Source organism: Furipterus horrens, unplaced genomic scaffold, assembly GCF_987537825.1.
Source record: "Furipterus horrens unplaced genomic scaffold, mFurHor1.1.pri manual_scaffold_2, whole genome shotgun sequence".
Taxonomy (NCBI): Eukaryota; Metazoa; Chordata; class Mammalia; order Chiroptera; family Furipteridae; genus Furipterus; species Furipterus horrens.
In genome coordinates this window covers 141,518,324-141,545,420 of record NW_028327172.1, presented here as the reverse complement: position 1 = coordinate 141,545,420, position 27,097 = coordinate 141,518,324, and the positions used below count along the sequence as shown (strand labels likewise).

The 27,097-nt window shown below is 39.9% G+C and overlaps 1 protein-coding gene across 1 annotated transcript in view; it reads left to right on the top strand.

Annotated features, from left to right (window-relative positions):
• Positions 1 to 12,482: 12,482 nt before the first annotated feature.
• Positions 12,483 to 27,097, top strand: part of DCLRE1C (DNA cross-link repair 1C) — a 35,780-nt gene continuing 21,165 nt past the window's right edge. Inside the window, exons 1-8 of the mRNA XM_090266550.1 lie at positions 12,483 to 12,661; positions 15,938 to 15,989; positions 18,170 to 18,254; positions 22,916 to 22,975; positions 25,303 to 25,358; positions 25,903 to 26,004; positions 26,410 to 26,482; positions 26,659 to 26,799. Of these exons, the coding sequence (XP_090122676.1) occupies positions 12,553 to 12,661; positions 15,938 to 15,989; positions 18,170 to 18,254; positions 22,916 to 22,975; positions 25,303 to 25,358; positions 25,903 to 26,004; positions 26,410 to 26,482; positions 26,659 to 26,799 (678 nt within the window). The 5' untranslated portion in view covers positions 12,483 to 12,552. The remainder of the gene's footprint in view (positions 12,662 to 15,937; positions 15,990 to 18,169; positions 18,255 to 22,915; positions 22,976 to 25,302; positions 25,359 to 25,902; positions 26,005 to 26,409; positions 26,483 to 26,658; positions 26,800 to 27,097) is intronic.

The following is a 27,097-nucleotide window of genomic DNA, read 5'->3' as shown; positions in this document are numbered from 1 at the left end:
TGAGGGAGTGGGGGTGCTGGGTGGTGGGGTGCAAGGGAAAAAAATTGGGATAACTGTAATAGCATAATCAATAAAATATAACTTAAAAAGAATAAACAAATTAGCATTTAAAAACAATTAAGAGAGTTGAGAATCTCACAGACAAGAGTGTAATGATTATCAGAGGGAAAGGCAGCTGGGGAGGGAGAGAAGAGGGTGTAGGAGGAATAAATGGTGACCGAAGGAAATGACTTTGGGTAGTGAACACGCAATGCAGTATACAGATGATGCATATAGAATTGCACACTTGAAACCTATATAATTTATTAACTAATGTCAGTCCAATAAATTCAAAAATATTTTAAAAATATATTAAGTTTTAAACATTTAATTCCAAGATTGAGAAGGATTCATCCTCTATTTTGGAAGTAAAATAAAATAAACCCTGAAAGCTACATGTTTCTTCATCAAATAAAATTTTCTTGGGAGTTATGGAGTAATGTCCTAAAGGCTATATACTAGTTCTAGTGTTCCAGATAATAGTTTACCCATTTATAAATTAACACCTTTTTAACTGCTCAGTAGATTGTTGAAATATCCCACCACCATTCCATCTGATTATATTCAAAACTGCATCTCCCTTTTTTTCCCCTAAAAAGAAAATGTAAGATTAGTCTTATAACTGTCTTCTTGTCTGTCTTGCTGGGAAGCAATGGTTTCCTTTTTCCATTTCTTAACTGCTTGGAGGCATCCTGCAGTTCAATTTCTTAGATCTTTGTGGTCCTGCTCCTGTGATAACCCCATGCCAGAAGCTATAGGACTGACATAATATTGAGATAATTGATTTTCAAACAATGTAGAAGGTGATCAATAATCTTTGAAATGTAAATATTTAACTCTAGTTCATGTGATTGTCTATTCACCAAATTTCTATAGCCAGTTTTTAAAAACATAATCTTGCATATGTTTTGTCATTTCTACGTCTTATTTAGTACCAACATATATCAGTCATTTAATTGAAATATAGTACTCAGAATTTCACTATGATCTCTTGAACCCATTCTTCTATGAAAATATGTTTCAACTGATTGAATTATGTTAAAATTAGACCTCATAAAGTAGATACTGTAAATTAATTCATATTCAAAATTATTTTCAATTACAATGACAAATACTCATTATGTTAAAAAGGTCAAAAATACATTGAAGTACAAAAGAAAGGCAAAATAATCATCCCATCAATTAGGAATATCCATCCTTAACATCAGGTAAATATCAGCCCAAACATATGAGTTAAAAAAACAGACTTTAAAAGTTTTGTATTACAATAAGTGCTTTTACAAGGGTAATAAATTTAATTTTACCTGGACTTAACAGGGTGGGCTGGGGGGATAGGAAATGAAAATAAAATTGACAGAATTGCTAAGTTTCAGATAAATGATTTTTTGATATAAAAGATAATAGCCTAAAATTCCCTCAATGATTAATAAAAAATATAATGAAGACTGAGTCATTTGTTTGAACTCAATGTATAAATCATACACAAATAATGATACACTCTTGTTTATCAAGAACAAAGAAATTAGTTTTATGCTTCCTCCTATTTCTGCTATATTATTATTACACTACTTATAGCTGATGGGCTTAAGTAACAAATGCATGTGGAAAGCTTTTATTCCAGAAACTAGAATGCATGACCTATGTGGCTCCAGGAGGTCCACAAGCAATTGAACCTTTGTGCCCCAAGAGGTCTGCAAGACATTGTGTTCCAGGGTAGGAATGTACTTGATGCTGATAAAGAATCGTTGATAAGCAAATAATGAAATACTAGGAAAATTGCTGCCAGACTATAACTGTTATCTGATTAAACATTTTTTCCAAACCCCTTACCTACCCTTTTCTTCTCTTTATGAAAATGTTGGCTTGAGATGAGATATTAAAATAGTTTTTAGGGTACACAACCCACCATCTTCTCAGATCATCTATTTCTGAATAAAGCACCCATAAAGATTCAATCCTTGTCTCTACTTATTGGTTCTGGTAGTGACAGGCAACATGAATGTAGACTTTTCTGGTTTCAAACAGATTGATGGTTGCCAGAGGTGTGGAAGATTGAGGGACTGAGTGAAAAAGATAAAGGAATTGAGAAGTAGTACAAATTGGTGGTTATAAAAGTCATGAGGGTATAAAATACAGCATAGGGAATATAGTCAGTTGTTGTTGTTGTTGTTGGCAGCCGTCTGTCTCGAGAGACGATGGTGTAGCTTCTTAAGAGTCTATCTGCACCGCCGAGAATGGCTGTGCAGTCCGACTCGGGAGTGACATGGTATCTGTCTCCTCCCATGTTGAATCGACATCTTGCGATGACGCTGAAGCTACAGAGCCTGGGCAGGGTAATATGGAGGGTCTGCTGTCGCCCATGCAGCAGACCCCCCCTCTCTTCGCAGCTGAAGGGTCCAAGGGAAAGACGGAGTCAATACAGCTTGGCTTCAGGTGCGCCGCAGGAGTTGCCGGTGTTGACTACAACGTCAAACCGCCTTAGGGACTCCGGCTCCGGATTTTCTGTCGGGGTTTACTCCCTTAGCCTTTCCCCTGAAGAGGTATGCCGCAAGGCAGCGGAGGTTTTTTGGAGTCAGAGTTTTCCTTCTCTGGGAATATAGTCAGTATTATTGTAATAACTATGTATGGTATGAGGTGGGTACTTGAAATATTGGGTGGATAGCTGTATACCTGAAATTAATAAAAATAATATCAACATAAACTGTAATAGAAAAATAAAATTTAAATAAAAGTCAAGGCTGGAGAGAGTGGGTATAGGTAGGCTACAGACTAACAGCATGATGGAAAAGATATGGGTCTATTTGCAGGCCACCTCAGTAGGGCAAAGGGATCTCTTTACCAAGTGATAACCAAGAAAACACACCTTCCTAAGCCACCTTTATATTCTGTTGTCCTTAACCAACTGGTACTCTCTAAATCTTTTGTGCCTCAGAAGCAAGCAATTGGCATGGGTGTGTAATCTCATATTGTTTTTCAAAAGCTCAAATAGTACATGTGAAGAGATCAATTATAAAATCATTGACATGTCCAGGCAAGAGCAAATGAGGGGAAACATTGGAAATAGAAAAAAAACAAATACAAGATATACCATGAAGAGTTGAAAGGATCTGGCAACTGATTAGATGTGGGGAAAAAGCTACATTTACTAGAAGAGCAGAAAATAAGCTGCATTTAGTAGAACTACTAGGGAAATTGCCATTTTTCTCTAAGAAATACACCTCTTCTAGACATATCAGGCATTTCAAAACTTTGTTTTCCCCAGATAGCTAAAGGGAACATGAACACATTTCATCACAACAGGAGCCCTCGTTGCTACTATAACTACACTTTGTAGTGGTAGTGCAAATTTCTTTTTCTTTCTTTCTTTCTTTCTTTTCTTTTTTTTGTCTCTCTTATAACTTACTTTCTACTTACTAAAAACACAGACTGAAACTTCAAAAATCAACTTACAATTCCTTGATTAAATATTTTAATGATTCTGGAAAACTCAGTGGCAGTACTATTTCTGATAGTAACATTCAGCACTTTGAAATTTAGTGGTTTATCTACTGACAGTCTTGGCAAAAGAAATAATTGATATAAAATACATTTGATCTCTATAATACTGTTGTACCTGCACAAATAGGAAATGGTGATGCCTGATTTTCTAGTTTTCAAAAATGAAGTTTTATTAAACAGTATTAGGATGTACTAAAAAAATCATCAACATCAAATCCATGACAATCTCAGGTTCTAATATAATCTAAAAGAAGACTTTGCTGTCACCGGTCATCTCAAACTCCCTTCTGTGCAAAACCCCTTTTCACCTCTAAAAAGTGCTTTTACTTTTAGTGGTATTAAAACTCCAAGAGCATTAGTACCCCTAATCTTCCATTTCTTTCCCCATTTTATTTTTTTCCTGTTTCTAGACACAGCAGGATATGGTGCAGCACCTGTTAACTAGCGCTTAACCTCCATCAGTCAATTAGCGTCCCTTGGCCTCAGTTTCCTGAACTGCAAAAAGTCTCACTGTACAGTCTCTACATCCTAGAGCTTTTAGATGTTCAGCTGAAAACAAAATTGGTTCCTGAAATAGGCCTTTGTGGTCCATGGTATGGGTGTGCTAATCTGCATCTGTGCAGCACAAAGCCACTCCATCCCTGCCCACACAAATGATTAACCTGCCTTCTCCCGTCCCTCACTTTTTTTTTTTTCCCCCAGAAATCACCAGTTGTGTGTGTAAGATAAAATCTGCCTAGCTCTGGCCAGTGTTTTCAGTTGGTGATGCTAGAAATCAAGACTTCTGATTTGAGGTATGTTTACATGCCTCTCGGTCCAGGTGTTTAATGATCCAAGCAGCAAGCTGGACTCGCTGGTGCCAACAGTCTCTGACTGCTCAGGCCTCAGGATCTTAAAGACATCCTGTGACTTAAAAAGAATCTTGCTGAGTACTCCATCTTCCCTGATGTTGATAAGGAAATCAAACAAAACTAAGCACAAATGGTGTTTAACCTTGATTGCTTTCTGTTAATGTTTAAGGAACAGTGCATCCGTTCCATAGCCTTAAAAGAATAAGTGATTGGATTTCTGTTTTTCTGTTTTTGAATCTATACAGGATATATAGACTTGTTTATCAGGAAGCGTTCTCTTCAGTTAATCCTTTAAGCTTCCTCTGTTGTAAGTTTCAAATACATTGATTATTCCTGGACCCTCCCTATTGATTTGCATATCAGCAAAATCCAATAAAAGGAAGGTGCTTGCACTGCTCAGTGCTGATCCGGCCTGAGTGAGTGGCAGCCCTCCGATCGTCCCACATTCTGTCTGCTGGAATTATTTGTGTGCCCTCAACCACAAATTACTGCAACAAGTTGGTTGGAGTGTCATCCCTAATGTGGGTTGATTTCCTGTCAGGGCACATGCCTAGGCTGTAAATTCAATCCCTGGTGGAGGCCCATATGGTTTTTCTTTCCCTGAAAGCAATGAAAAAATGTCCTCAGGTGGGGAATTAAAAAAACAACTGCCTAGACAAGGCTGAGATGGAAGAGTGATTCTAAAGACTGGGGATCCAACCCTGGCTGGTGTGGCTCAGTGCATTGGCCTGCGAAGGAAAGGGTCATCAGTTTGAGTCCCAGTGAGGGCACATGCCTCGATTGCAGACCAGGTCCCCCGTTGGGGGCACACAAGAATCACATTGACATTTCTCTCCCTCTTTCTCCCTTCCTTCTCATCTCTAAAAATAAATAAATAAAATCTTAAAAAACTGGGGACCCATGTATATTCTTTGGCTGATCCCTTCACCTTTCATTCAGGCCCCCCTCGCTCCTCCCCTCTGACAGCTGTCACCCTGTTCCATGTGCCCATGCCTGTTTCTGTTTTGTTCATTCGTTCATTTTATTCCTTAGATTCCACATGAGATCATATATACATAACCTATAGACACAGACAGCAGTGTGGTGATGGCCTGAGGCAAGGGGGAGCGAGGGCTGGGTGGAGGTGGGCAAAGGCAGAAAAAATAGAGACAACTGTAATAATGTAAACAATAAACAAAACAAAAACAAAAACAAAAACAAAACAACAACAAAAACCCCCCTGGGGATCCAATGATTGGCCCAGGACAGGCCCTCTCAAAGGAGGACCCAGAATCTCGGCCTGTAAAGCCCAAGGGGTCGAGGGGCAGTTGGGAAACTACTGGAGTCAGAATCCAAAACTCAATAGACCAGATAAAGACCCTCTTTAAAGACAAGGAAGGTGGTATCAACACAGAAGCAAGCAGGCTACATCCCTGAACCGGGAGGGGCGGAGCCCGGGCTTTGGGGGCGGTACCCGAGTGATCGCAGGGGCGGGGCAGGCAGGGATAGTCCCTTCAACGAAGCGTCCACCCACCCCTGATCCAGCTCTCATACTCCCCCCCCCCCCCCCCCCCCCCCCCCCCGCTTAGCCGACCTGGAGAGGCTGGAGCGCCCCGCCTGGAGCTCGCAGGAGATGCTGAGGTGCTTGTGTTCCCCACCGGGTATCAGTGGTCTGGGAAGCGAGAGGCCTCCTGTTGTGGCTTCAGAAGCCCTTGTGTCTCCTAGCAACGTGCTGTAGCGCCCTGTTCATTCAAGCCCCGCCCCCCTGCAAACAGGTCGGAGGTGCGCTAGCACGAGGGATGGACCTGCCTGCGAGATAGGAAGAGTAAGAATTCAAGTTGACCCCAGTGTGGGATGGACCCTAGAAAGGGCTCATCTCTAAGATGAGGTGGAGAGTGAAAAGTAGTTTTTCTATTGTATCTTCAAACCCAGACAGAATTCCCTAGAACAGTGGATTAGAGAACAGAAACTATTGGAGATTATGATCCCCTATAGTAAATAGCTGTGGTTTGTCTTACCTCCTTTCTCATTTTGTTGCGATTAAATGAGCCAGTCCATAGGATCCTGAATAATGCCTGACAATTAGTAAACCTATAATAAAAGATATCTATAGCTTTATTTTTTTCTGATATTACCTTCATTATATTTGAAATAATCTGTTCACTTACATCTTTCAAATTTATTTCCTCAGATATTCAGATCTCTCTTAACCCTAGACCTCTATATCCAATATCCACTTGGTTGTCCAAAACAACTCCCTCCATAGCCTCCACCCCCACACCTGCTCCTAACACAGTTTTCCCCTTTCAATAGATGGCTCCCTGAGTTCACTCTTCCTCTTACCCTTTATAACTCTCCATTAGCAAAACCTGTTGGCTTTACTGTGGCCACCCAAGTCCGAGCCAGCATCATTTTATCCCCTCTTATTATTACAATAGCCTTCAACAAGTCTTTCTTGATCCCCATAGTCTGACTATTTTCAATACAACAATCAGATTTGTTTAAAACATAAGTCAAATTAGGTCACTCTTCTGCTTACAATCCTGCAATGGCTCTCCATTTTACAGAGTAAAAACCAGTCTCTACCAGGTCTTCAAAGTCCTACAAGTTTGGCACACAACTCTTCCTTCTTTGCTTTGTAGCCCTGGATCATTCCTCTCTAGCCACACTGTCTCCTGGCTGTGCTTGGAGTAGTTCCCACATTGGGGCCTTATTTGTAGCTGCTGCCTCTGTCTGCAATGGTCTTCCTCCTGTTATCTCTGGCTAACTTCCTCATCTTCAAGTCTTTTTTAATATCTCAACTTGCCTCTCTCTATTTCCCTATTTTTACTCTTCCTTCATGTTCTCTATTCTCCTTACTATGTTCTAGTGTTTCTTTTTTCTGTAGCCCTTGTTACCTAATATACTATTTAAATTGCTTATTTTCTAATTGTGTTGTTTTATTTTTTGCTAGAATGTAATTCCATAAAGATAAAAATCTTATTAATGAAACTCCTAGAACAGTGCCTAGCACACAGTAGGTGCTAAAGCAATGCATTTTGAATGAATATGGTTTACCACCACTGCCACTATCCCCACCAATGCCACTATGACACTGTGGGAACAGTATACATAGAGGCTAGTAGCATGGAGTCTAAGGCATGACCTCAGATTTGAATCTGGGTTCTAATACTAGCAACATAACCTTGTGCGAGTTACTTAACTGCAATTTCCTTATCTGTAAACTGAAGACAAAAATTGTACCTATCTGATGGAGCTATTGTGAGGATGAAATAATAAATATAAACCATTTAGGACAGCATCTGAAACTATTGTATGTAAATGATAGGTATTACTATTTCCACTAGAATATTCACTCATTACCACATGGGCTTTTCTCTGCTTTGCTCAATGCTGTATCTTTAATATGTAGAACAGTATCTGGCACTGTAGACAGTCAGGGACTATTTGTTGAATGAATCAGTGAATCCACACCATTACATTTCCTGGAGTATTGTGGCAGCTTCCTACCCAGACTCCCCACCCCAGGCTGCCTGGGTGTTCTTTCTAAACTTGACTCCATTGGTTCTCAATTTTTAATATATCCCATAATCTCCCAGAGGGTATGTTAAAACAGGTTGCTGGGCCCCACACCCAAACTTTGTGACTTAGGAGGGCTGGGGTACAGAATTTTTATTTCTAACAGTTTCTCCAATACTGTTGGTGATGCTCTTCCAGGGTCCACACTTTGAGAAATATTGTTCTAATCTAACATGTCACTCCCTTGTTTCAAACTACCCAGGCTGCCCACTTCCACTCAAGTTAAAGTTTAAACTTTTTGGCTTGGTGTACAGGCCTTCATGGTCTCGTTCCATCTTATCTGATTTAGCCTTGAGTACCCTTGTTAAGTCCCTATTATTTTGACTCTTTGGAACACAACACTTTAGTTAAAAAGGACTACTTTCAGTACCCAGACTGAATGAAAGCTCATTCCAGGGACTTCCACTGTTCTAGGGCCTGGAGGCTGAACTCAAATTCACCTTCTCTTTTCAGTCTTTCTGATGGCCCCTTTCTTCTTGCAGAATTGAGTTCTCTCCTTGGTCTCTACACTACATTTTGAGCACACTTTTGTTAGAGTACTGTAAAAAATTTTTTCTATGGGTTTCTCTTTTTGCCAGACTGTGGGCTCTTAGTATGCCATAGCTGATTGCTTTATTTACTTCCAGGTTCAAACATAGGGCCTAAATCTTAGTAGATGCCCAGGAAATAATAATAGCTAATATTTATTGAACACTTATAATTTTCCAGGGCTTAGGGTAGTTCACATTTTCTTCCTTCCTTCCTTCCTTCTTTCCTTCCTTCCTTCTTTCCTTCCTTCCTTCCTTCTTTCCTTCCTTCCTTCCTTCTTTCCTTCCTTCCTTCCTTCCTTCCTTCCTTCCTTCCTTCCTTCCTTCCCTCCTTCCTTCCTTCCTTTTTTCTAGTTGAATAATAGTGTTTTTTAATCAATCAGAGGGTTTAGGGTAGAAGATGAGAAGAGGTAGAGGTGGCAGGGAGAGATATATATAACTAATGCAAAATAAGCATACATTGTGGTTTTTAAAAACCACTTTCTATTATGTGAGTTAGCTGCATGTCATCTTATTCCATCAGCTCCTATAGAGTTGGGTATCCTTGCCAATCTTATTTACTTTGTTGCCATTCTCCCATACACTACAAACATTTTTTTACAAACCTATTGATCTATAATTGAAAGGCAAAAAGCAGCACATATTTAACAGCATATAATTTGGTAAGTTTTGACATATGTATACACCTATGAAACCATCACGATAATCAAGTTAATGAACTTGTTTCCTTGTGCCTTCAGACAACTGCTGATTTGCTTTATGTCACTTATGATCACCTCACATTTTCTATAATGTTATATAAATGGAATAATACCACATGTACTCTTCTTTTATCTGGCTTCTTTCACTCAGCATAATTATTTTGAGATTCGTCCATGTTGTTTTGCTTGTATCAGCAACTCATTCCTTTTCTCCCAGTTTTGCAATGTAATTGACACATAATATTACATCAGTTGAAGGCGTACAACATAATGACTTGATATATGTATACATAGCCAAATGATTACCACAATAAGTTTAGTTAAAATCCATCACCTCCCATAGTTACAATTTTGTTTTCTTGTGATGAGAACTTTTAAGATTTACTCTCTTAGCAACTCCCAAATACGCATATACAGTTCAGTATTGTCAACCACAGCCACCATGCTGTACATTGTACCTCCAAAAACTTGCTGTTCGGTAACAGACTCTTAGTCCCTGAGCTATCTATTTTGAAATGTTAACTTGAATGAATCCATACATTTCTCTGCTAGTTCTAAGCCAAATATCCTCTCTATTTCTTCCAAAAGAGAAATCAGAATGTAGGGGGAAAAAAAATCACAAAACTAAAGATAAGCTGTCTGCAGTTAAATCTTGTAATTTATATAGTACATCTTGAAACTTAAAATTGTTTATCTTCAGTGGTAAGCATAGTACCTTGTTTTTATATTAAAAGCTTAATAAAATACATATTGTGTACATTATTTTCCATTGCTTTTTGTTATGGGCTAAATTGTGCTCCCCCTCACCAATTCATATGTTAAAGTCCTAACCCTCAGTACCTCAGAATATGACCTTACTTGGAAATAGGATTGTTGCAGACGTTGCAGATTAAGATGAGCCATACTGGAGTAGGGTGGGCCCCTAATCCTTGTATTTGGACACGGACATTGTTATGGACTGAATGGTATTTCCCAATAATTCATATGTTGAAACTCTCACCCTCAATATGACTGTGTTGGGCTCTAGGTCCTTTAAAGAGGAAATTAAGGTTAAATAATGTCATAAGGGCAGGGCCCTAATCCAACAGAGCTGATGTCCTTATCAGAAGGGGAGATACAGGGGTGTGAACATTCAGAGAAAAGCTCGTATGAGGACACAGCAAGGAGCTGGATGTCTGAAGCTAAGGGGAGAGAAACCAAATTTGTTGACATCTTGATCTCTGACTTCCAGCCCCCAGAACAGTGAGAAAATAAATTTCTGTTGTTTAAGCCACCCTGTCTGTGGTGTCTCATCTTCAGGCCTACTGAGACAGAATAAATCAAGGACTTTGATGTTCAAAGAGCTTTGGAATTGATGAAAGAGAGAGATTCCTACCTGGGGAACAGGAAACAGTGGTAGTTGATGTTGGCAACATTTTAGTTTTCTTTGCCAGCATCCTCTTGGGAGTCAGTATTCAGAACATTGGGCTTCTTCTGAAAATCTTTTATTTGAATCTTGAGGATGCCAAAGGCTAGTAAATGATTGTGTCTTCCTCTAGAAGAGCCAAATGTATGGCTCTCACCTTCTAACAGAACATGCATACATGTCTGTGAGCTATGCTTACCCATCTTCACTATTTTCTGTCCTTTCTTTTCTTTTTATTCCTAACTCTCTCATAATCTCTCTTTATTCTTTTGTACTATATCCATTCTGGAAAGTTGAGAGGATAAATCACTAGGTGAATAAATAAGACTATGAGCATTATCTTGACCTGCCTTGTCAGGAGCTCCAAATTTTGTCAGAGACAGACACACTGAAGCCTCCAGCTACTAGGCTCACCGCAAAATTTGTCTTTAGGTATAGACAAGCTAGCCAATGTGATAACCCTGCTTTATTTTAAGACAAACCATCTTATACTGAATCAAAGGTATTGGCAATAGTATATTAGCAGAGTGCTTTACTCAATTTAGTGATCTATGCCTCTCCACCCCCACCACCATTCTTTTTCTTTTCCTTTCCATCCTCCTCCACCACTTTGTCCTTTTTAAAAAGACATTTCATGAGAATCTGTATTTGAACAGAATTCTGAATAGCATGGCTGCAGGAACATGTTGATATTTTCCGAGTGTGGCATGCTGATTCCTGATTCCCCGGGTTAGAACTCAGTGGTTCCTGGATTTATTCCCATATTACTTTGTGTCCCTGTGGAAACATTCATTTAGCATGTTCTGCAAACTTGTTGTCTCTGATTGATAACTACTTGAAGGCACATCTTAGTTACCTATGTAACCACTGTGAGGCTTGTCACTGTGCTATGCACAAAGTGTCAAAGGTGTTTGAGTTGTTTGTGTTTATTAATATTTTGGTGTCTAAGAATTACCAGGAACGGTGCAACAAATGCTATTGTGACTATTTGGTGAATCTTAATACTTTAAAAATCTTTTCATAAAGTTGCTTTAGTACTTAAAATTTTCCAAACCATTCCATCATCCTATCATTTTTTTGTTTATTTGTCTTATACAACTTTCAAAAAATGTAACTCAAAAAGGTGGTTTGGGGGGGGGGGGAGGCTAGCAGAAAATCTATCCTTGGAATCTTTATATATCTGACCTAAAAACATGCATCTGAGTTGTGATCATCAGGGATCCTATATTTACTCAATTTGAAATTATAAATAGAAACGGGAACTAATAGTTACTGAACCTGCCACGAGTCAGATACAATTTTTTCTCATATCATCCACATGAATTATAATTGGATTATAAAAGAGTTTGGGGAGGGTACTGTTGTGAGGCCCCTGGGCTGTTGGGGCCCTGTAAAAGGAGACTACAGTTTGTTCCAATGTTATCTTTTGCCTGTGGCTGTAGGGAGTGATTAGGCATGTTCAGTTCTTGCTTTCCAGTAATTTCTGTGCTGGGGACATAAGCTCAGAAGAGTAAAATGGCAGTCATGTTTGACAAGGTCATAGGCCTGCAACAATAGCAAATGGCACTGACTTTATCCTTTCAGGTTGTTTCCCTTCACCCAGTTGTTTCTGCATAGGCATGGACAACTCTCACTAAGGAGACACCTTTCCATATCAAGATTTCCGGTAGAAACCACACTTTCCGCGCTGCGCCTTAGATGCAAGCGTGCTGCCCCAGCCCTAGCTCAGCACCGGCCTCCCTTCAGCATACCACTCACTACTCAAAAGTTTAAACCCTTAGGTGGCAGGGGGTGTTAACGCTCCCTGGCACCGCCCCCTCGCCGCAGGGCTCGCATGATTGGATGTGACTGAGTCCAGCCGGCCAATGGTGAGGCGGCAAGAGCTTCCCGGAAGTGTCTGCCGGTCTGGGAACTCCTAGGGCTTCCGTGGGGAGCTTGGTGGGGAGGCTGATCTGCGGAGGTTGGCTGGAGCTATGAGTTCCTTCCAGGGACAGATGGTTGAGTATCCAAATATCTCCATAGACCGCTTCGACCGAGAGAATCTGAAGGCCCGTGCTTACTTCCTGTCCCACTGCCACAAGGGTGAGTGAGCGCGGCGTGCCCCCGGGTCCCCGGGCATAGGGGCAGCGCGGGTCCTGGCCCTGCGGTGATGCGCCCGGGTTCTGGAGAGGAGGAGAGTAGGGGGTCGGGGTCGTGGAGCAAGGGAATGCGGCCTTTGGGAGGGCCTAGCAGCTGCACCTTGACCCAGTCTGGCTCTTCAGCCTCTGAGGCTTTTATTTTTGTTGTCTGTACAACTGCCATTTGCGCACTGAACCGGGGCAGTTTGATCAGGGACCACAATTATGTTCTGGAAACTCTCCTAACGGCCAACAATCAGACATTTATTACCAAGCAGGCGTACTCACACTCTGAAATCAGGCGTCCTGTCTGTAAGCTCGACAAACTGCAAGCTCCTTCCCCATGTCCTTCAGATGTTTTGTCCACATCCAATAGAGGAGGTTCGTTTTAGTCTTGAGGCAGGATGGCCAGGTTAGGGAACTCGGAGATTTAAGATTTCACAGCTGGATACTGACCGGGATGAAGCCTGAAGCTTCACCCTTAATGATACGGCCTCCAGGCTAGATGCTCTAGACAAAGCTGGAGTGTTTCTAAAACATTTTAGCCAATCACCAAAGATGAAATATCGCTAATTTCATAATCATTGTCCTTTTTAAATATCTATTATATGCTGATTAATGTGTCATTAACTTCACCGGTAAAACAGTTTTACCATCGTTATGCTAATTAGCACAGCCATTGGCATTGATGAGAGGTGTAGATAAGCTGAAGCCCTCCAGCAGCTGTTAGTAGGACACTCCCAACCATTCTGGAAGAGTGGATTAGAGCAAAGCAAACACATGCACCTACACATCACACGGTGTAATTTTAAAGTAAGTTTCTGATATCAAACATTGCCCTTCTTCAAGGGGTTGGTGTGGACCAACTATGGTCTTGTGTGCGGAATCAACCACTTTAACGTGGTGTAAATTGTTGACTTGAACCGCTTTGGGGAAGTATATACTTTTCTTGCTCAAAGCCACCAGTTATCTCTCTTTAATGAGGAAAATTTGAAGCTCCTCTCTCCATTTGCTGAAGAGTACTGGGAGCCTCTTTGAGGGTCTTTCTGCTTATTTTTGAAACTTTCTTTTGGTCTTGTTTTTCACTGAGAATCTGCTGTTGGAGGATGCCCCTGTTTTTACCTTTTGCATTAGGACTCACTGGAGTTTCTGAATGTGTTAGCCATGATTAAAGCATGGCAGGGAGGCTTGCCTTCATGTTTAGGTGTAATGAGTTTGGAGAAGGAATTCGTCTTAAAGGAGTCTGTGAAATCAAATCATTAGTTTGTACATTAAGCAAGAAATTTACTCTCAAGAAGTTTATAATGCTTCCTGTCCTGGAATCACATGTGGGTCTGTTTATTCAACCAGGGTGTAAACTCTTCAAGGGCAAGCACTCAACTTCTGCTTTTGGTGGTTTCCTATGTTGCTTGACTTTTTTGATGTTCTGTGGAATGAATCGTGTTCCCCCAAGTTCATGTGTTGAAGCCCCAGCCCCAATGTGACTGTATTTGGAAATAGGGCATTTAGGAAGTAATAAGGTGAAATGAGGTCAAAAGGGTGGGGTTCTAATTTGATAGGATTTATAAGAAGAGAATGAGCGCTCTCTCTCTCTCTCTCTCTCTTCATATGTACCCAGAAAAGTCATGTTGAGCAGACAGCAAGAAGGTGGCTGCTGGCAAATCAGGAAGAGAGGTCTTACCAGAATCCAACTTTGGACTTCAGCCTCTACAACTATAAGAAATAAATTTTTGTTGTTTAAGCCCCCCAGTCAATGGTATTCTTGTTATGACAAACCTAGCAGACAAAGATAATATCTGAAAAATCCATGGACTCTTTTGCTAGAAAAAGTGCATGTAAACATGTTAATATAACATTTTGATACAATTTGGGGTAGGCCAAGGCCCCACTTGATGCTAGTTTATGGGCCATCTGGAACCCAGTGCTATGTTTGGAGTCAGTGTAGGCTTTACTAACCATTAGTGAGGCCTGGCAGGTGAGAGGGAACACGTGGCCTGAAATAGTCACCCACTGTTAGGGAGGATTTATCCTGGTCAAGGAAGAAGAAAAGGGCTGGAAAGGAGTCTTTGGGTGCGCTTCTAGCAGTACGAAGCAAACTCACTCAGGCTTTCTTGGCAACCAGTCAGGAAGAGGCCTGGATTGGTGGGAGGGGTGTCTTGATAAAACAGCTTTGGGGTGCTGCCTGCTGACCTAGTTTCAGAGCATAGAAGAGAGTCCTGAGTCTGCCTCCTTTTGCATGGCAGAACTCACCAGAAACCTCAATTACTGAGTCCCACCCACCCACTGGTGCACCCATGGGCTCCAAGAGCCTGGGCTAGGAGTGATCTGAGAAGATTCACCCTGTGAAGGAGTAGGTGGACTGTCCTGTGGAGGCATCTGTCCAGTAAAGGCCTGCCCTCTGCGGTGTGGTGACTGCCTTATGTTCATTGGAGTCGAGGATCGCCACACATATGCTGAGGCATGTGTGTAGGTGGTAATTAGAATAGGTTTGATTTAACTAAACAATTTAAAAGTGTTTGGTCATTGTTATCTAGGCCTTTGTATGCTCAAGATTCAGAGTGTATTTAGACTGCACTATTTTATGTGCTGTTTGGTTTAAGTGTTACCTGTCTTTAAGTGTCGTTTTGTGTCTGTTAATTTGGAAGGCTGTGGAGCAAGCCTGTGTAGATAGAAATATCCCACTTTCAACCCAGCAGTCACAGTAGACTGTGAAGAAAATGAAACTTTTCTTATTTTGGCCTAAGCCTGAAGGATTTCCTAGAGGATTCCATGGAAGCAAGACTGAATTTCAAGATGGACTAACTTAAGTGACTGGAATTGAATGGGTCACAGATAGCAAGGACTGATGGGTGGCTGGATTGAAATGAAAGAAGTGGGTAAAGGAAATTGCTGGAAGCAGTTCTGAATGAATGACACCCTAGTCACTCATTCTTCAGTGGCTACTCAAGAGTCTTTAGACTCTGCCCTAAGATTCAGGGGACCATTCTCTTTTCAAATGGCTTCTGATGGCTCAGAGGAAAAAATGGTCAACTTTTAGTAGTTTCTCTCCTATTTTCAGGTGGATTCTTCACCGGCAGAAGGAAGAGCCAATAGCCCATATTAATCAGTTCTCTTTTAAAAGAACACCTGTCATGTATTTTCTTTAAAAAGGAATTTAAAAATGAGAGATGACTGATTTTCCTTGGGCTAAGTGAGCATCTGAAAAAATAATGTTCATATTTTTTGGTTATTTTGTTTTTAGATCACATGAAAGGATTAAGAGCCCCGGCTTTGAAAAGAAGGTTGGAGTGCAGGTAATTTATTTTGCTAATTTGTGTGTGTCTGTCTTTAAGTCACCATTTTAATTGAGCTATAAAATAGATGCAGAAGAGTATATACATCATTACGTTACTATCTGATGAACTTTTACACATGAACACATTTTTGAAGCTTCCACCGAAATCAAGAAATAGAACAAAGCCAATATTCCTCTTCCTCTTCCCAGTCAACCCCACTTTCCCTAAGGTCACCTCTGTTCTGACTCGTCATTATGGTTTAGATCTGGCTTTTGAACTTGATGTAACTAGAATCACACTGAATAGAATTTTCTTTTTCAGTTAATATTTTTGTATGATTCACCCATGCTACTGGGTGCAGCAGCAGCCTGTTTGCTTTAATTTCTGTAAGGGAGAGTGTGTGTGTAAATGGTTGTTCCACTGTAAAGAATCATATAATATTGTTGGATTTTTCCTTTTTCTTTTTTTAAAGATTTTATTTATTTATTTTTAGAGAGAGGGGAAGGGGGGGAAAGAAACATCGATGTGTTAGAGCAACATCAATTGGTTGCCTCTTGCACACCCCCAACTGAGGATCTAGCCTGCAACCCAGGCATGTACCCTGACTGGGAATTGAACCCTAGACACGTTGGCTTGTGGGACGATGCCCAACCAACTGAGCCACACTAGTCAGGGTGGATTTTTTCTTAAAGCTGAATTATTGTACTCTTTTCCTGCAGTCATTACCTAAATCTAAATTCCAAGTTCCTAAGATACATCTTTGGAAAGGGCCCCATTGACTTTTTGACTTGAACCACTGGATGTCAGGCTTAGTGCTATCTTCTAAGGGATATCAGTACTCTGTGTTCTTGATAATGATATATTTTTGAGTATTTATATATATGCTAGCCACTACATATTTATTTGCTCAGCAGTTTCTTTGAGTGCCAGTGATGAGTCAGGCACCACACTGGATGTTGAGGATATCATAGTGAACAACCCAGGTGAAAATCCCTGACTTTTGATAACCTTTTGAATAGATATTATTTAGATATTATTTCTATCTTACAGATGAGGAAACTGAGAAACTAGAGAGGTTAAATTAGTTGCCCAAGGTCACACAGCCAGTAGGTGGCAGGACCAGGATTTCAATCAGGTCTGTCTGATTTTAGAGCCTATATATTAGTTACCTATTGCTGCGTAACAAATTACCCTAAAACAGAGTGACTTAAGCAAACTAATAATGTATTCTCTCAGTTTCTGTGGATCAGGAATTCTGATGGGGCACAATAGGGATAGCTGGTTTCTTCTTGACTGAGGCATCATATAGAGCTGACCTTATCTCAAGGCTCATTCTTGCCATGTCTGACACGTGGGAGAAGACTTAAACAGTCAGGGCTTCTTGGGCCTGCCTATCTAAAAAAAAAATCTCTTCACCATGGTGGTTTCAGGATAGCTGGATTTCCTAAATGGAAACTCAAAAAAAAAGTGTCCCAGGAGAGAGCTAGCAGTCATATTGCCTGGAGAGATCTAGCCTCAAAGATTCTGCAGTGTTACTTCTATCATGCTTTGTTGGTTAACACAGTTACAAAGTTCTGCCCAGGTTCAGGGGAAGATTAATATCGAGACCTCCTGTCAATGGAGGAATTTCTATATTCGTTTTATAAGAAGACTGTATGGATGGGATATATATCAGTGTGACCATCTGTGGAAAATACAGTTTGCCACAGACTATATTCCTAACCTTTAAGCTATACTGTTGAATTTTAAAAATTTATCATGAAACTGATCTTTGTTCACTTAGAAACAAACAAACAAAACAGAATAGAGTCATATGAAGCAAAACATAGAAGTCTTCTGTGTCCCCCACTCCATCCTCTATCTGTGCCCAGAGGTAGCTTAGCGTTTGGTGGTATCATTCTAGACATAACTGATCATGTAGAAAATGCATCTTTAACCTACAATTGATGAGTGCCAACCTTTTGGGGAGGCCAGAGGACACTTTTTTTCCCCATCTGCTTCTTCCCTGTTCCTTTACACTCTCAACAGGACTGAGTCACTGGGGTGTTGGCCTGTTGGGAACTACACTGACACTTCTTCTGCCAGCTCAAGTTCAGAATTATTCAAGATGAACTGATGTATGATGAAATGTATTTTCTAGTCACCAAGATGGCTATTTTGGATCATACTGAAATAGGTTTTTTTCCTTTCTCTTTCAGCTTGAAGGTTTACTTATACTGTTCGCCTGTTACTAAAGAGTTGTTGTTAACTAGCCCAAAGTACAGGTTTTGGGAGAAGAGAATTGTAAGTTTTATTTTTTGAATGATGCTAATTCTTTTTTGATTGGGAAATATTTTTTGAGGTAGATTGAACAAAACATTGGGATTATTCCATGCCCAGTTCCTCATACACTAGGTTTATCTACATTCATTACAATATTGATAGTCTTTGCAATTCAGCAGTTTAGAAGACGTTAGCATTTTGTTTTTGACTTACTTTTCTTGTCCCCCAACAGTTTGATCTTAGTTCTTATTTTTGTTTTATCTCATTGACTCTCTTGCTAAGTTGCATTTTAATACTCTGAAGTGTAAAATGGTTATTAACATAATTAATAAATCCTTTATTTAGACCATGGGATAGATTAGGAAAAATAAATAAAACTTAGGGGTTATAATAAGAAAGGGCTAACAATCAGAATAAAAATAGAATGAGTAATTTTGAATCTGGCAGAATACAATGGATTTAATTAATAGAAAGAAGATACAGGGGAGAAAAACAGAAGTATGTGCAGATGGCAGGAAAAGTTCTGTTATAACAGTAACTACTATAAACGTGAATGGATTTAATTCAATTATTGATCAAAAGACAAATTCTCACTTTAGCTTAAAAATAATAAGAAAGACCCACTTGTCTTAGTCTATAGGAGACATAATTAAAACAAAAGGATAAGTGCAAGTTGAAATGGGGAAAAAAAGGAAAAAATATACCAAACAATTAGAAGCTAAAAATGCCAGAGTGGCCATTTTTATATCATACAAAGTAGAATTGAAGGCAAAAAGAAAATGCTAAGTTTCAAAGAGGATGTTATTTACTGTTAAAAGGAACAATGGATCAAGAAGATATGAACATATGTGAATTGACAAAGTAAGCTCAAACCGGATAAAGTAATAACTGATCACCCATGTTTGATCAGACAATGAGAACCAGGGTAAATGAATAGAATTAGGGTTCATTATGTGAGTTAAACCCTAAATATTGTGGGAGCTGGCAGAGAAGTCTGAACAAATGTCATAGTCTGTTTGTTGTTTACTGACAGCTTTCAACTTTCACTTCCTCTCTCCCTCTCTGCCCCACATCTGGGCAAGCTGATACAAAAGCCTACCCTTCTGGGGCACCCACTTGAAGTTCAAACCAGGCAAGCTCAGCCCTACCCCCAACCACAGTCAGAACCAGGACTACTCGCTCCTATTCTCTCTCAGGCTACATGAGCCACTTCCAGCCTGGCACTGCCCTCCTCTTCCCAAAAAGTCCGACAACATGAGTACTGCAGTGTTTTCATGCCCCTTTGGTGCACATGTGACATCTTCTGTCTCCACTTCCAATCACCAGTTGGGGTAGGGTCATCCCTCCACAAAGGGACACAACAGCAAGGCTGTGACCTTGGCCTTGGTATTTGGCCAGAGTTGCTATGGGTCAGCCTGGCCAGCAGGCAGGAAGGAAAACTAAGAAAGAAGTGGAGAAGAGCAGAGATAGGCTGCAATCCACAAGGACAAACTGGAAGCTGTGTCTGTCCTTTCCTCCTCCCAAGCCCAGTAGTGCTGCCACCCTTTGCCACTGAGCTCCACTCACCTGGCCCAGGGCTCTGACATGCTGAAGGAGGATAGAGACCTGCAGAGGATGGAGCTGCTGCCATCCTGCCCCATGTGTGTGTGACCTGAGCCAGCAGATCAACTATGGCAGAGATGCCTCACACACCCTAGGCTCTGTTGGAAGTTGCTCTGTCCAGCAGAGGCTTCGTGACCACGGCAGAACAAACTTTTGCCTAGGACATTTCATTATGTCTGGGGGAAGGAAGGTGGCTGCCTCTCTAGTGGAGAACAGTGATTAGACTTTCTTCCCTCATGCCTTTTATTGAGGAGGATATATACAAGAGATACAAGGTCAAGATTCATGAATCATCAATAGTTTGCAGGCATTAGGATTACAGTTGACAGTAACAGATTACATGTACTAGTACAGAGGGTACAGTGACCAGTCTGTGTCAGGGTCTATTAAATATCTTGACGTCACACTGGCAGTAGGTGCAAGGTTTCATACATTTCTTGCTAGAGATTGTTTATGTTATATTAAAAAATAAGCAGAGCAAGTTCTGAAGCATAATAAGCATTCTTTAAATCCAATTCCCACGGAAACCCTCTGAGTGGCTTTCGGTTATGTCTCCCACACAGCCTTATGTTGAGACTTAAAGACAAGCACAGCCGGAATGCCGACGGCAGGTCATGCCCAGGCCGGGGCTACGATCCCTAAACCACGAGGAGCGGTTCCCTACAATCAACTACACACATGAGCTGTTATAATTTCTGGCATCCTTCTGAGCATTAAAAAATGGCTGTTGGTTTACTTCTGCTTTCTACATCTCAACTCTAAGTTGGAAATTTACATCAAAGGGACTTCTAGGATAGTTCCAGCTCAGCTAAGTTGATAGTAGTGCAAGGCCACCTCACAATCATAGGGAGAAATAGGAACTCAACAATTACTGCTGCTGTGCTTCCCGCACCACTCTTAGAGACTAAAAGATGAAGGAGGCAGGAAATAAGTGAAAATACAGAAGATTTAAATGACATAATTGATAAAAGTGAACTAATAGAAATCCAGAGCTTCAAACCCACGAGAAAACAAGATCTTTTACTAAATTGTCTATATATTATGTCACAGAAGAAGTTTTAAGAAATCCTAGTAATCTGTTCTCTGACCATAATGCAATGACGTTAGAAATCAGAAATAAAAGGAGAGCTAAAGTCATCCTGTTGTGTGCATATGGGAACTAAATGTGTACAGTAAGCAACTATTAGGTTAAAGATGAAATTGTAAGGAAAAATATACAGTACTTAGAACTGATGGGCAATGAAAGCAGGACATGTCCAAATGTGTGGAACAGCTAAATTAGTACTGGAAGGGAAATAGTAGCATGAAATACATTACTTAAGGAAGAAAGATTAGAAGTAAGTGGAGTGTCTTCAACTCAATAAGGAAAAGGAGCAACAATACAAAGCAAATCTAAGGATATGTGAAAGAAGGAAATTGTCAGTGTAAGAAGCATTCAAAACTGTACAGAATTTTTTGAGTTTATTTGGCACCAAACTGATGATGGTTGCTCGGAAGCAAAACCTCAACGTATTGAGGAAATGCTCCGGAGAATGTCAGTTCTGCACCCTGCTTTTTACATTATAGTCAGAAGATGTAAATGGGTTACATGAAATCCATTGGTGCTGGATTAGGAAGGTGGAAAGAAGCAAAGCATGGGAAACTTTGGGATTGTATAAAAAGCAATATGATAGATACATCCTTCTTTTACATAGCTGGGTATATGATAGTTAACAGTCAACAATTAACTTGATAATAATAAAAATGAGGGGATTTGTGGTCTTCGCTTTGGTGCTCTGGTGTGGTGCCTGTGCTTGAGGGGTCTGGAAAAAGGGTATTACTTTGACATTCCAAAGGTAGGTTACTGTAGGTGCAAAAAGACAATAGACAGGCTTAAAGTAGATTGACTTTTATCAGGGAAGAGTTGAACCTAGGACATGACTACCTGCTATAAACTGCTTTTAGTTAATAAGCTTTAATTTCAGACCAGCCTATGTGGTTACTTTAGGTCTCTTAGAGTTTGTAGGGCTGCCACCAGGCCTCCCCTGAGCTTGTCAGATTATATGTGGCCCCTTTTTTGGCCACAAAATAATAAAGATAAAAGGATAAGACAGTGAGAGACTAACAACTACCACAGAAAATGAAAGATGAGCAAAACAAAGCTGGTTTTCACAGAACTAGAGATAAATTTCTGCCAGTATTGATTTTTAAGAATTCATATAAAAATACAGAATGGCAGAAGGAAAGTAACTATTAATAACAGCAATGCATTTTTGACTATTACTATGGTAGTATAGCTGATGATCTAAAGTTGACAAATATTTGGAAAAGTAGGACAATACAAAATTGAGGCAAGAAAAATAGAAAATTTGAATAAATCATTAATCATCCAAGAAATTAAAACAATTTTTAAAGATCTTTTCTTCAATAAAGCCCCATGCTTTATAGGTGCTTTGGGTCAAATGTTAAGAGAATAAATAATCCCTATACTAGATGAATTGTTGTAGGAGATAATAAAAAGATAAACCCTGTCGGCAAAATAGATAATAATAGTCTATGGGAGGAAAAGGCCATTTCATGTGCAAACATAAAAAGATGAAAAATTATGTTCACTCATTCATTCATCATCGACTCATTGAGTGCCTCTCCGTGTTAGCTGGTGTCCTAGCAAGTATGCCTTGGAGCACTCTACAGCAGCTCAAGTCTGTGAATTAGGCCAACACGTCATGGACAGATCCAGACTGTTCTGCAGCACAAAACCTAAACACATAGAACACATGACTACATGTTTTACACCGACTCAAGTTCAAAGGGATAGGGAGGTGAAGGGAGGTAGACTCAATGCGCCAAAATAGAATTGCTGTCAAAGGAGAGATAAATTGATAGGGCAATTAATATACATTGCCACATCAACCTCAAGGAAGGTATTATTTTAGCTTTCTCATGTTTTCAAGCTGTTTAAAACATTTATTATAGTGAAATTAGAAGTTGTTAAACAGAGAGCCTGTAACTTCTCTTTATATGGCAAAGACATAAAGTCATGAAAAATTGTGGAAATATGTAATATACTGTATGTATGACCTCTTATTTTACTTTAATAGGTATCAATTGAAATTGAAACTCCTACCCAGCTTTCTTTAGTTGATGAAGCATCAGGCGAGGTAACTAAATATTAAATATCATGTTTTTGAAAATTAATTATTGCTAAAATGATTGTTTACCTTTCTCCTTGATTTTGAATGCTCATTTAAGCATAAATAACAATTACTGGAATTGAGTAAGTTTGTGAGGAAAAACACCACGTGTAACATATTTATTTTCTACTTCCAAAGGACTGGATATGACTTCTGTCAGAATGACTACTTTTTAGTATTACATGCTGATTATGGGAATGCCAGTTGTTGATATTGCATGATGTCATTGTCACATTCGATAAGCTTATTATGATGTTCGGGATATAAAACAGTTCTTAATCTTTTCGCAGGGAATTTATGTATATTGTGATTTTATTTTCTGAATAATTTTCTTATTAAAAAAAAAGACCCTGTCCAAATGGATCCAACTTATTTTTTGTCCCTAAATTTAGAAGTAGGTTGCCCTGGCTGGGTAGCTCAGTTGATTAGAGCTTTCTCCTAATATGCCAAAGTTGTGGGTTCGATCCCCAGTCAGGGTTCTACAAGAATTAACCAATAAATGCATAACTAAGTGGAATAGGAAATCACTTCTCTCTCTCTGGCCCTGGCTGGTGTGGCTCAGTGGATTGAGTGTCAGCCTATGAACCAGAAAAGGTTGCTGGTTTGATTCCCAGTCAGGGCACATGCCTGAGTTGCAGGCCAGGTCCCCAGGTGAGGACGTGCAAGACGCAACCAGGTTTCTCTTTCTTTCTCCCTCCCTTCCCCTCTCTCTAAAAAAAGAAGAAAAAATCAGTTTTCTCTCTGTCTCTCTGTTCTTCCTTCCCCCTCTCCCTTCTTCTCTAAAATCAATTGAAAAAAATTAGAAGCAGGTGTTTTTGTGTTGTGAGTATATGGTTATAATAATAGTTGGACTGTGGACCTACCTTTTATTTATAGTTTTTACTTCAAATTATATGTAGAGCTTGGAGGTATTTCTCTATTTTTTGGCAAATCTAGTGAATATTTGTTCCATAGTCTGATTATAACCTGCTTTGTTGACATGGTGAACTCTGAAGGGTATCCTTTTTGTGAGACTATGTTCAGACAGGGGCTGACTTTTCACATCTCCTCTTTGGAGAGATAGGCATTTGAAGTACTCATCAAATTATTGTCTCGAGGGAGAATGCATGGCCAGTTTAGGGTAGGTTAAAAAGGATGGCCGAACCTTTCTTGACACTATCCTGAACTCAGTTTGCTAATTTGGTTTGGAGTCTAACTCTCCTTGCCTCTCTGCCCTGTGACATATGTTGGTGAAAGGCTTTCTCAAAATTGGGCCCCAGACAGCAAGCATGCAGCTCTCATTGAGCAGAGTCTTGCTGTTCCACTCTGGTTCTTTATGTTTCTCCCTGTGTTCTGTGGCTTTTGTGTGTCGTGTCTCAAGCTCCAACTCTTTTAAAGGGGTGTTTGGAATGAATGTTAGACTTATGGAAGGAGCTGGTGTGTCCAGAGCTCTGTCCCCCATACCCACCCCCCAACCCCTGGTCCTGAGGGCTGAGAGGCAGTACTGTCCATTAGGCTCAGCTCCAACAAGACAGGGTGCAGTATGGTTATTTGGGCTCAGGCTACATCAAGGTTTTTGTTTTTTATTTTTTTTATAACAGCTTTATTGAGATATAATTCACATACCATATAATTCACCCCATTTAAGGTGTACAGTTTAATGGCTTTTAGTATATTTACAGAGTTGTATATCCATCACCACAATCAATTTTAGAATATTTTCATCACCCAGAAAGAAACCCTGTACCCATTAGCAGTTACCCCCTATTTCTCCCTCCCCTCAGCCCCTGGCAACCAGTTTTACTTGAAGTCTCTATAGATTTGTTTATTCTGGAAATTGTATATGATATGAATGGAATCATACAACTGTGGCCTTTTGTGACTGACTTCTTTCATTTTACCTAATGCTTTCAAAGTTTATGTTGTATTTTATTTCTTTTTATGGCCAAATAATATTCCATTGAATGGCTAGACCATGTTTTGTTGATTGATTCGTCATCTGTGCCGTTCCTTCTTCTTGGCCAGTGTGAGTACAGTGCTGCTGTGAACAGTCATGTGCAGGTTTCTGTGTAGACCTAAGTGCTCGTTTTTCTTGTGCGTATGCATGAGCGGAGAACTGTGTTGTATTGTAACTCAGTGTCTAACCGTTTATTTTGTGGGCAAGGATTCCACTTGCTTCCAGGGTTTGGAGAGAGAGGAAATAGGAGAAAAGGCACATTCTTGAGAAGTACTTTAGTATGTTCTGTTACAGAGGGCTTTATTTAGCTGGGCCCTAATGATAACTTATTATTATTTTTTCTTTATTTTCTTTTTAGAAGGAAGAGATTGTTGTGACTCTCTTACCAGCAGGTCATTGCCCAGGATCGGTTATGTAAGGGGGCTCATCTATTTTGCCATTTTATTATATCTAGATATGTATAATATTTGTAGAAATATTATATTTTGGGGGTCTAGAAAATATGAATAGGGAGATTTCATTATTTTTATGGCACTTTCTGTAATCTTTGTTTCCAAATTGGACTTGGGTGGGGTGAGGTGAAGACCAGGTTTGAAATGCGGTTTTCTTATCATGGAAGTCTTCAACAGCTATTTCTCTATTGGCTTTGCATTTTCCTATCACGTGGATTTTTTCTCTCCATGAGCAGAAATGATCTCAATATATAGTTGAGAGTGCTAACATATTTAAGGGGACATCTGTTGCAAACTCAGTGGTATCTCTGTTTGGTGTCATTTTTTCGTCCCAGGGAAGAGGTGGCAGCTGAGTGACTGGTGTGGTTTAGAGCTGTTGAAATTCCATTAACACTGTCATAGTGGCTGTGTTTGACAGGAGGCATTTGCTATCAAATTAGTATATATTTGCTTCTTAGGGTTTTGTATGAGACTGAGAAGACACTAATGTATGTTTTTTTTTACAGGTTCTTATTTCAGGGTGATAATGGAACTGTCTTGTACACAGGAGACTTCAGACTGGCCAAAGGGGAAGCTGCTAGGATGGAGCTTCTGCACTATGGGGGCAGGTGCTGAGCTTTGTGTAACTCTGAATGTGAGACCACATCATTTAGAAAGTTTTATTGCCCAGTTTCTCCCAAATATAAGCCTTTGCTTCTCTTCGAAATCAAACTTAATTGTAATATTTGTAACAGTAAAGCCAATTTTTCTTCTTGAAACAGGGTGGTGGTAACATTCTGTGTGTTGATGGAGGTAGTAGTTATGTGAATTTGTCAGAATTCCCTGAACCGTATATGCAAAATATGTGTATTTTATTGTACATAAATCATTTCCCAACAAAGTTAACCAAAACAAAGAACAAACAAAAAGAAAACTCCAAATGGAATGGAACATTGTGTAAAATAACTGAGAGTTTAAACTTTCTACATATTTTATTTCACATTAGATTAACACCGATTGTTTTTTTCCCCCAGAGTGAAAGATATCCAAAGTGTGTACTTAGATACTACTTTCTGCAATCCAAAATTTTATCAAATTCCTAGTCGGGTAAGTCTCTCTGGAGAAGTGGGGCGAGAACCTGGGCATGGCGTATTTCTAGTAGAAAGTCTATGGGATAACATATCAGAATCGCTCCCGCTGGTATTAATATCTGGGAATGCTAGGATTGGAAAGGGTAAGTGAAATTCTTAAGAGTGTTAAATGCCTTTTAAAAATCCTGCCAGGGGGAGTGTCTGAGTGGGATAGTGAACCTGGTTCGGAGCTGGATCACTCGGAGTCCGTACCATGTCGTGTGGCTGAACTGCAAAGCAGCTTACGGCTATGAGTATCTGTTCACCAACCTGAGTGAAGAATTTGGACTCCAGGTACAGTGGCAGCTCTTTCTTTTCTGCTGCTCCCTTCCATCCTCCCCACTTCACCACTTCCTCTCTCCCCACAAAACTGAAAGCAGTAGATGCAAACAACCCATCCAAATGTGTGGGTGTGTGTGTGGCATAGCTTGGCAGCCCCTCTGAAGGAACATGTCATCTTTGTTTATTTACATCCTCATGGGAGGACTTGACAGTGGCCCTTTGGTGAAATGTCCCATAAAGGAAGTATTTTTTAAAAATCTGTGGGTCATGAAATAAATTTAGTGATTGTGACCAGCCTTGAAAATAAATT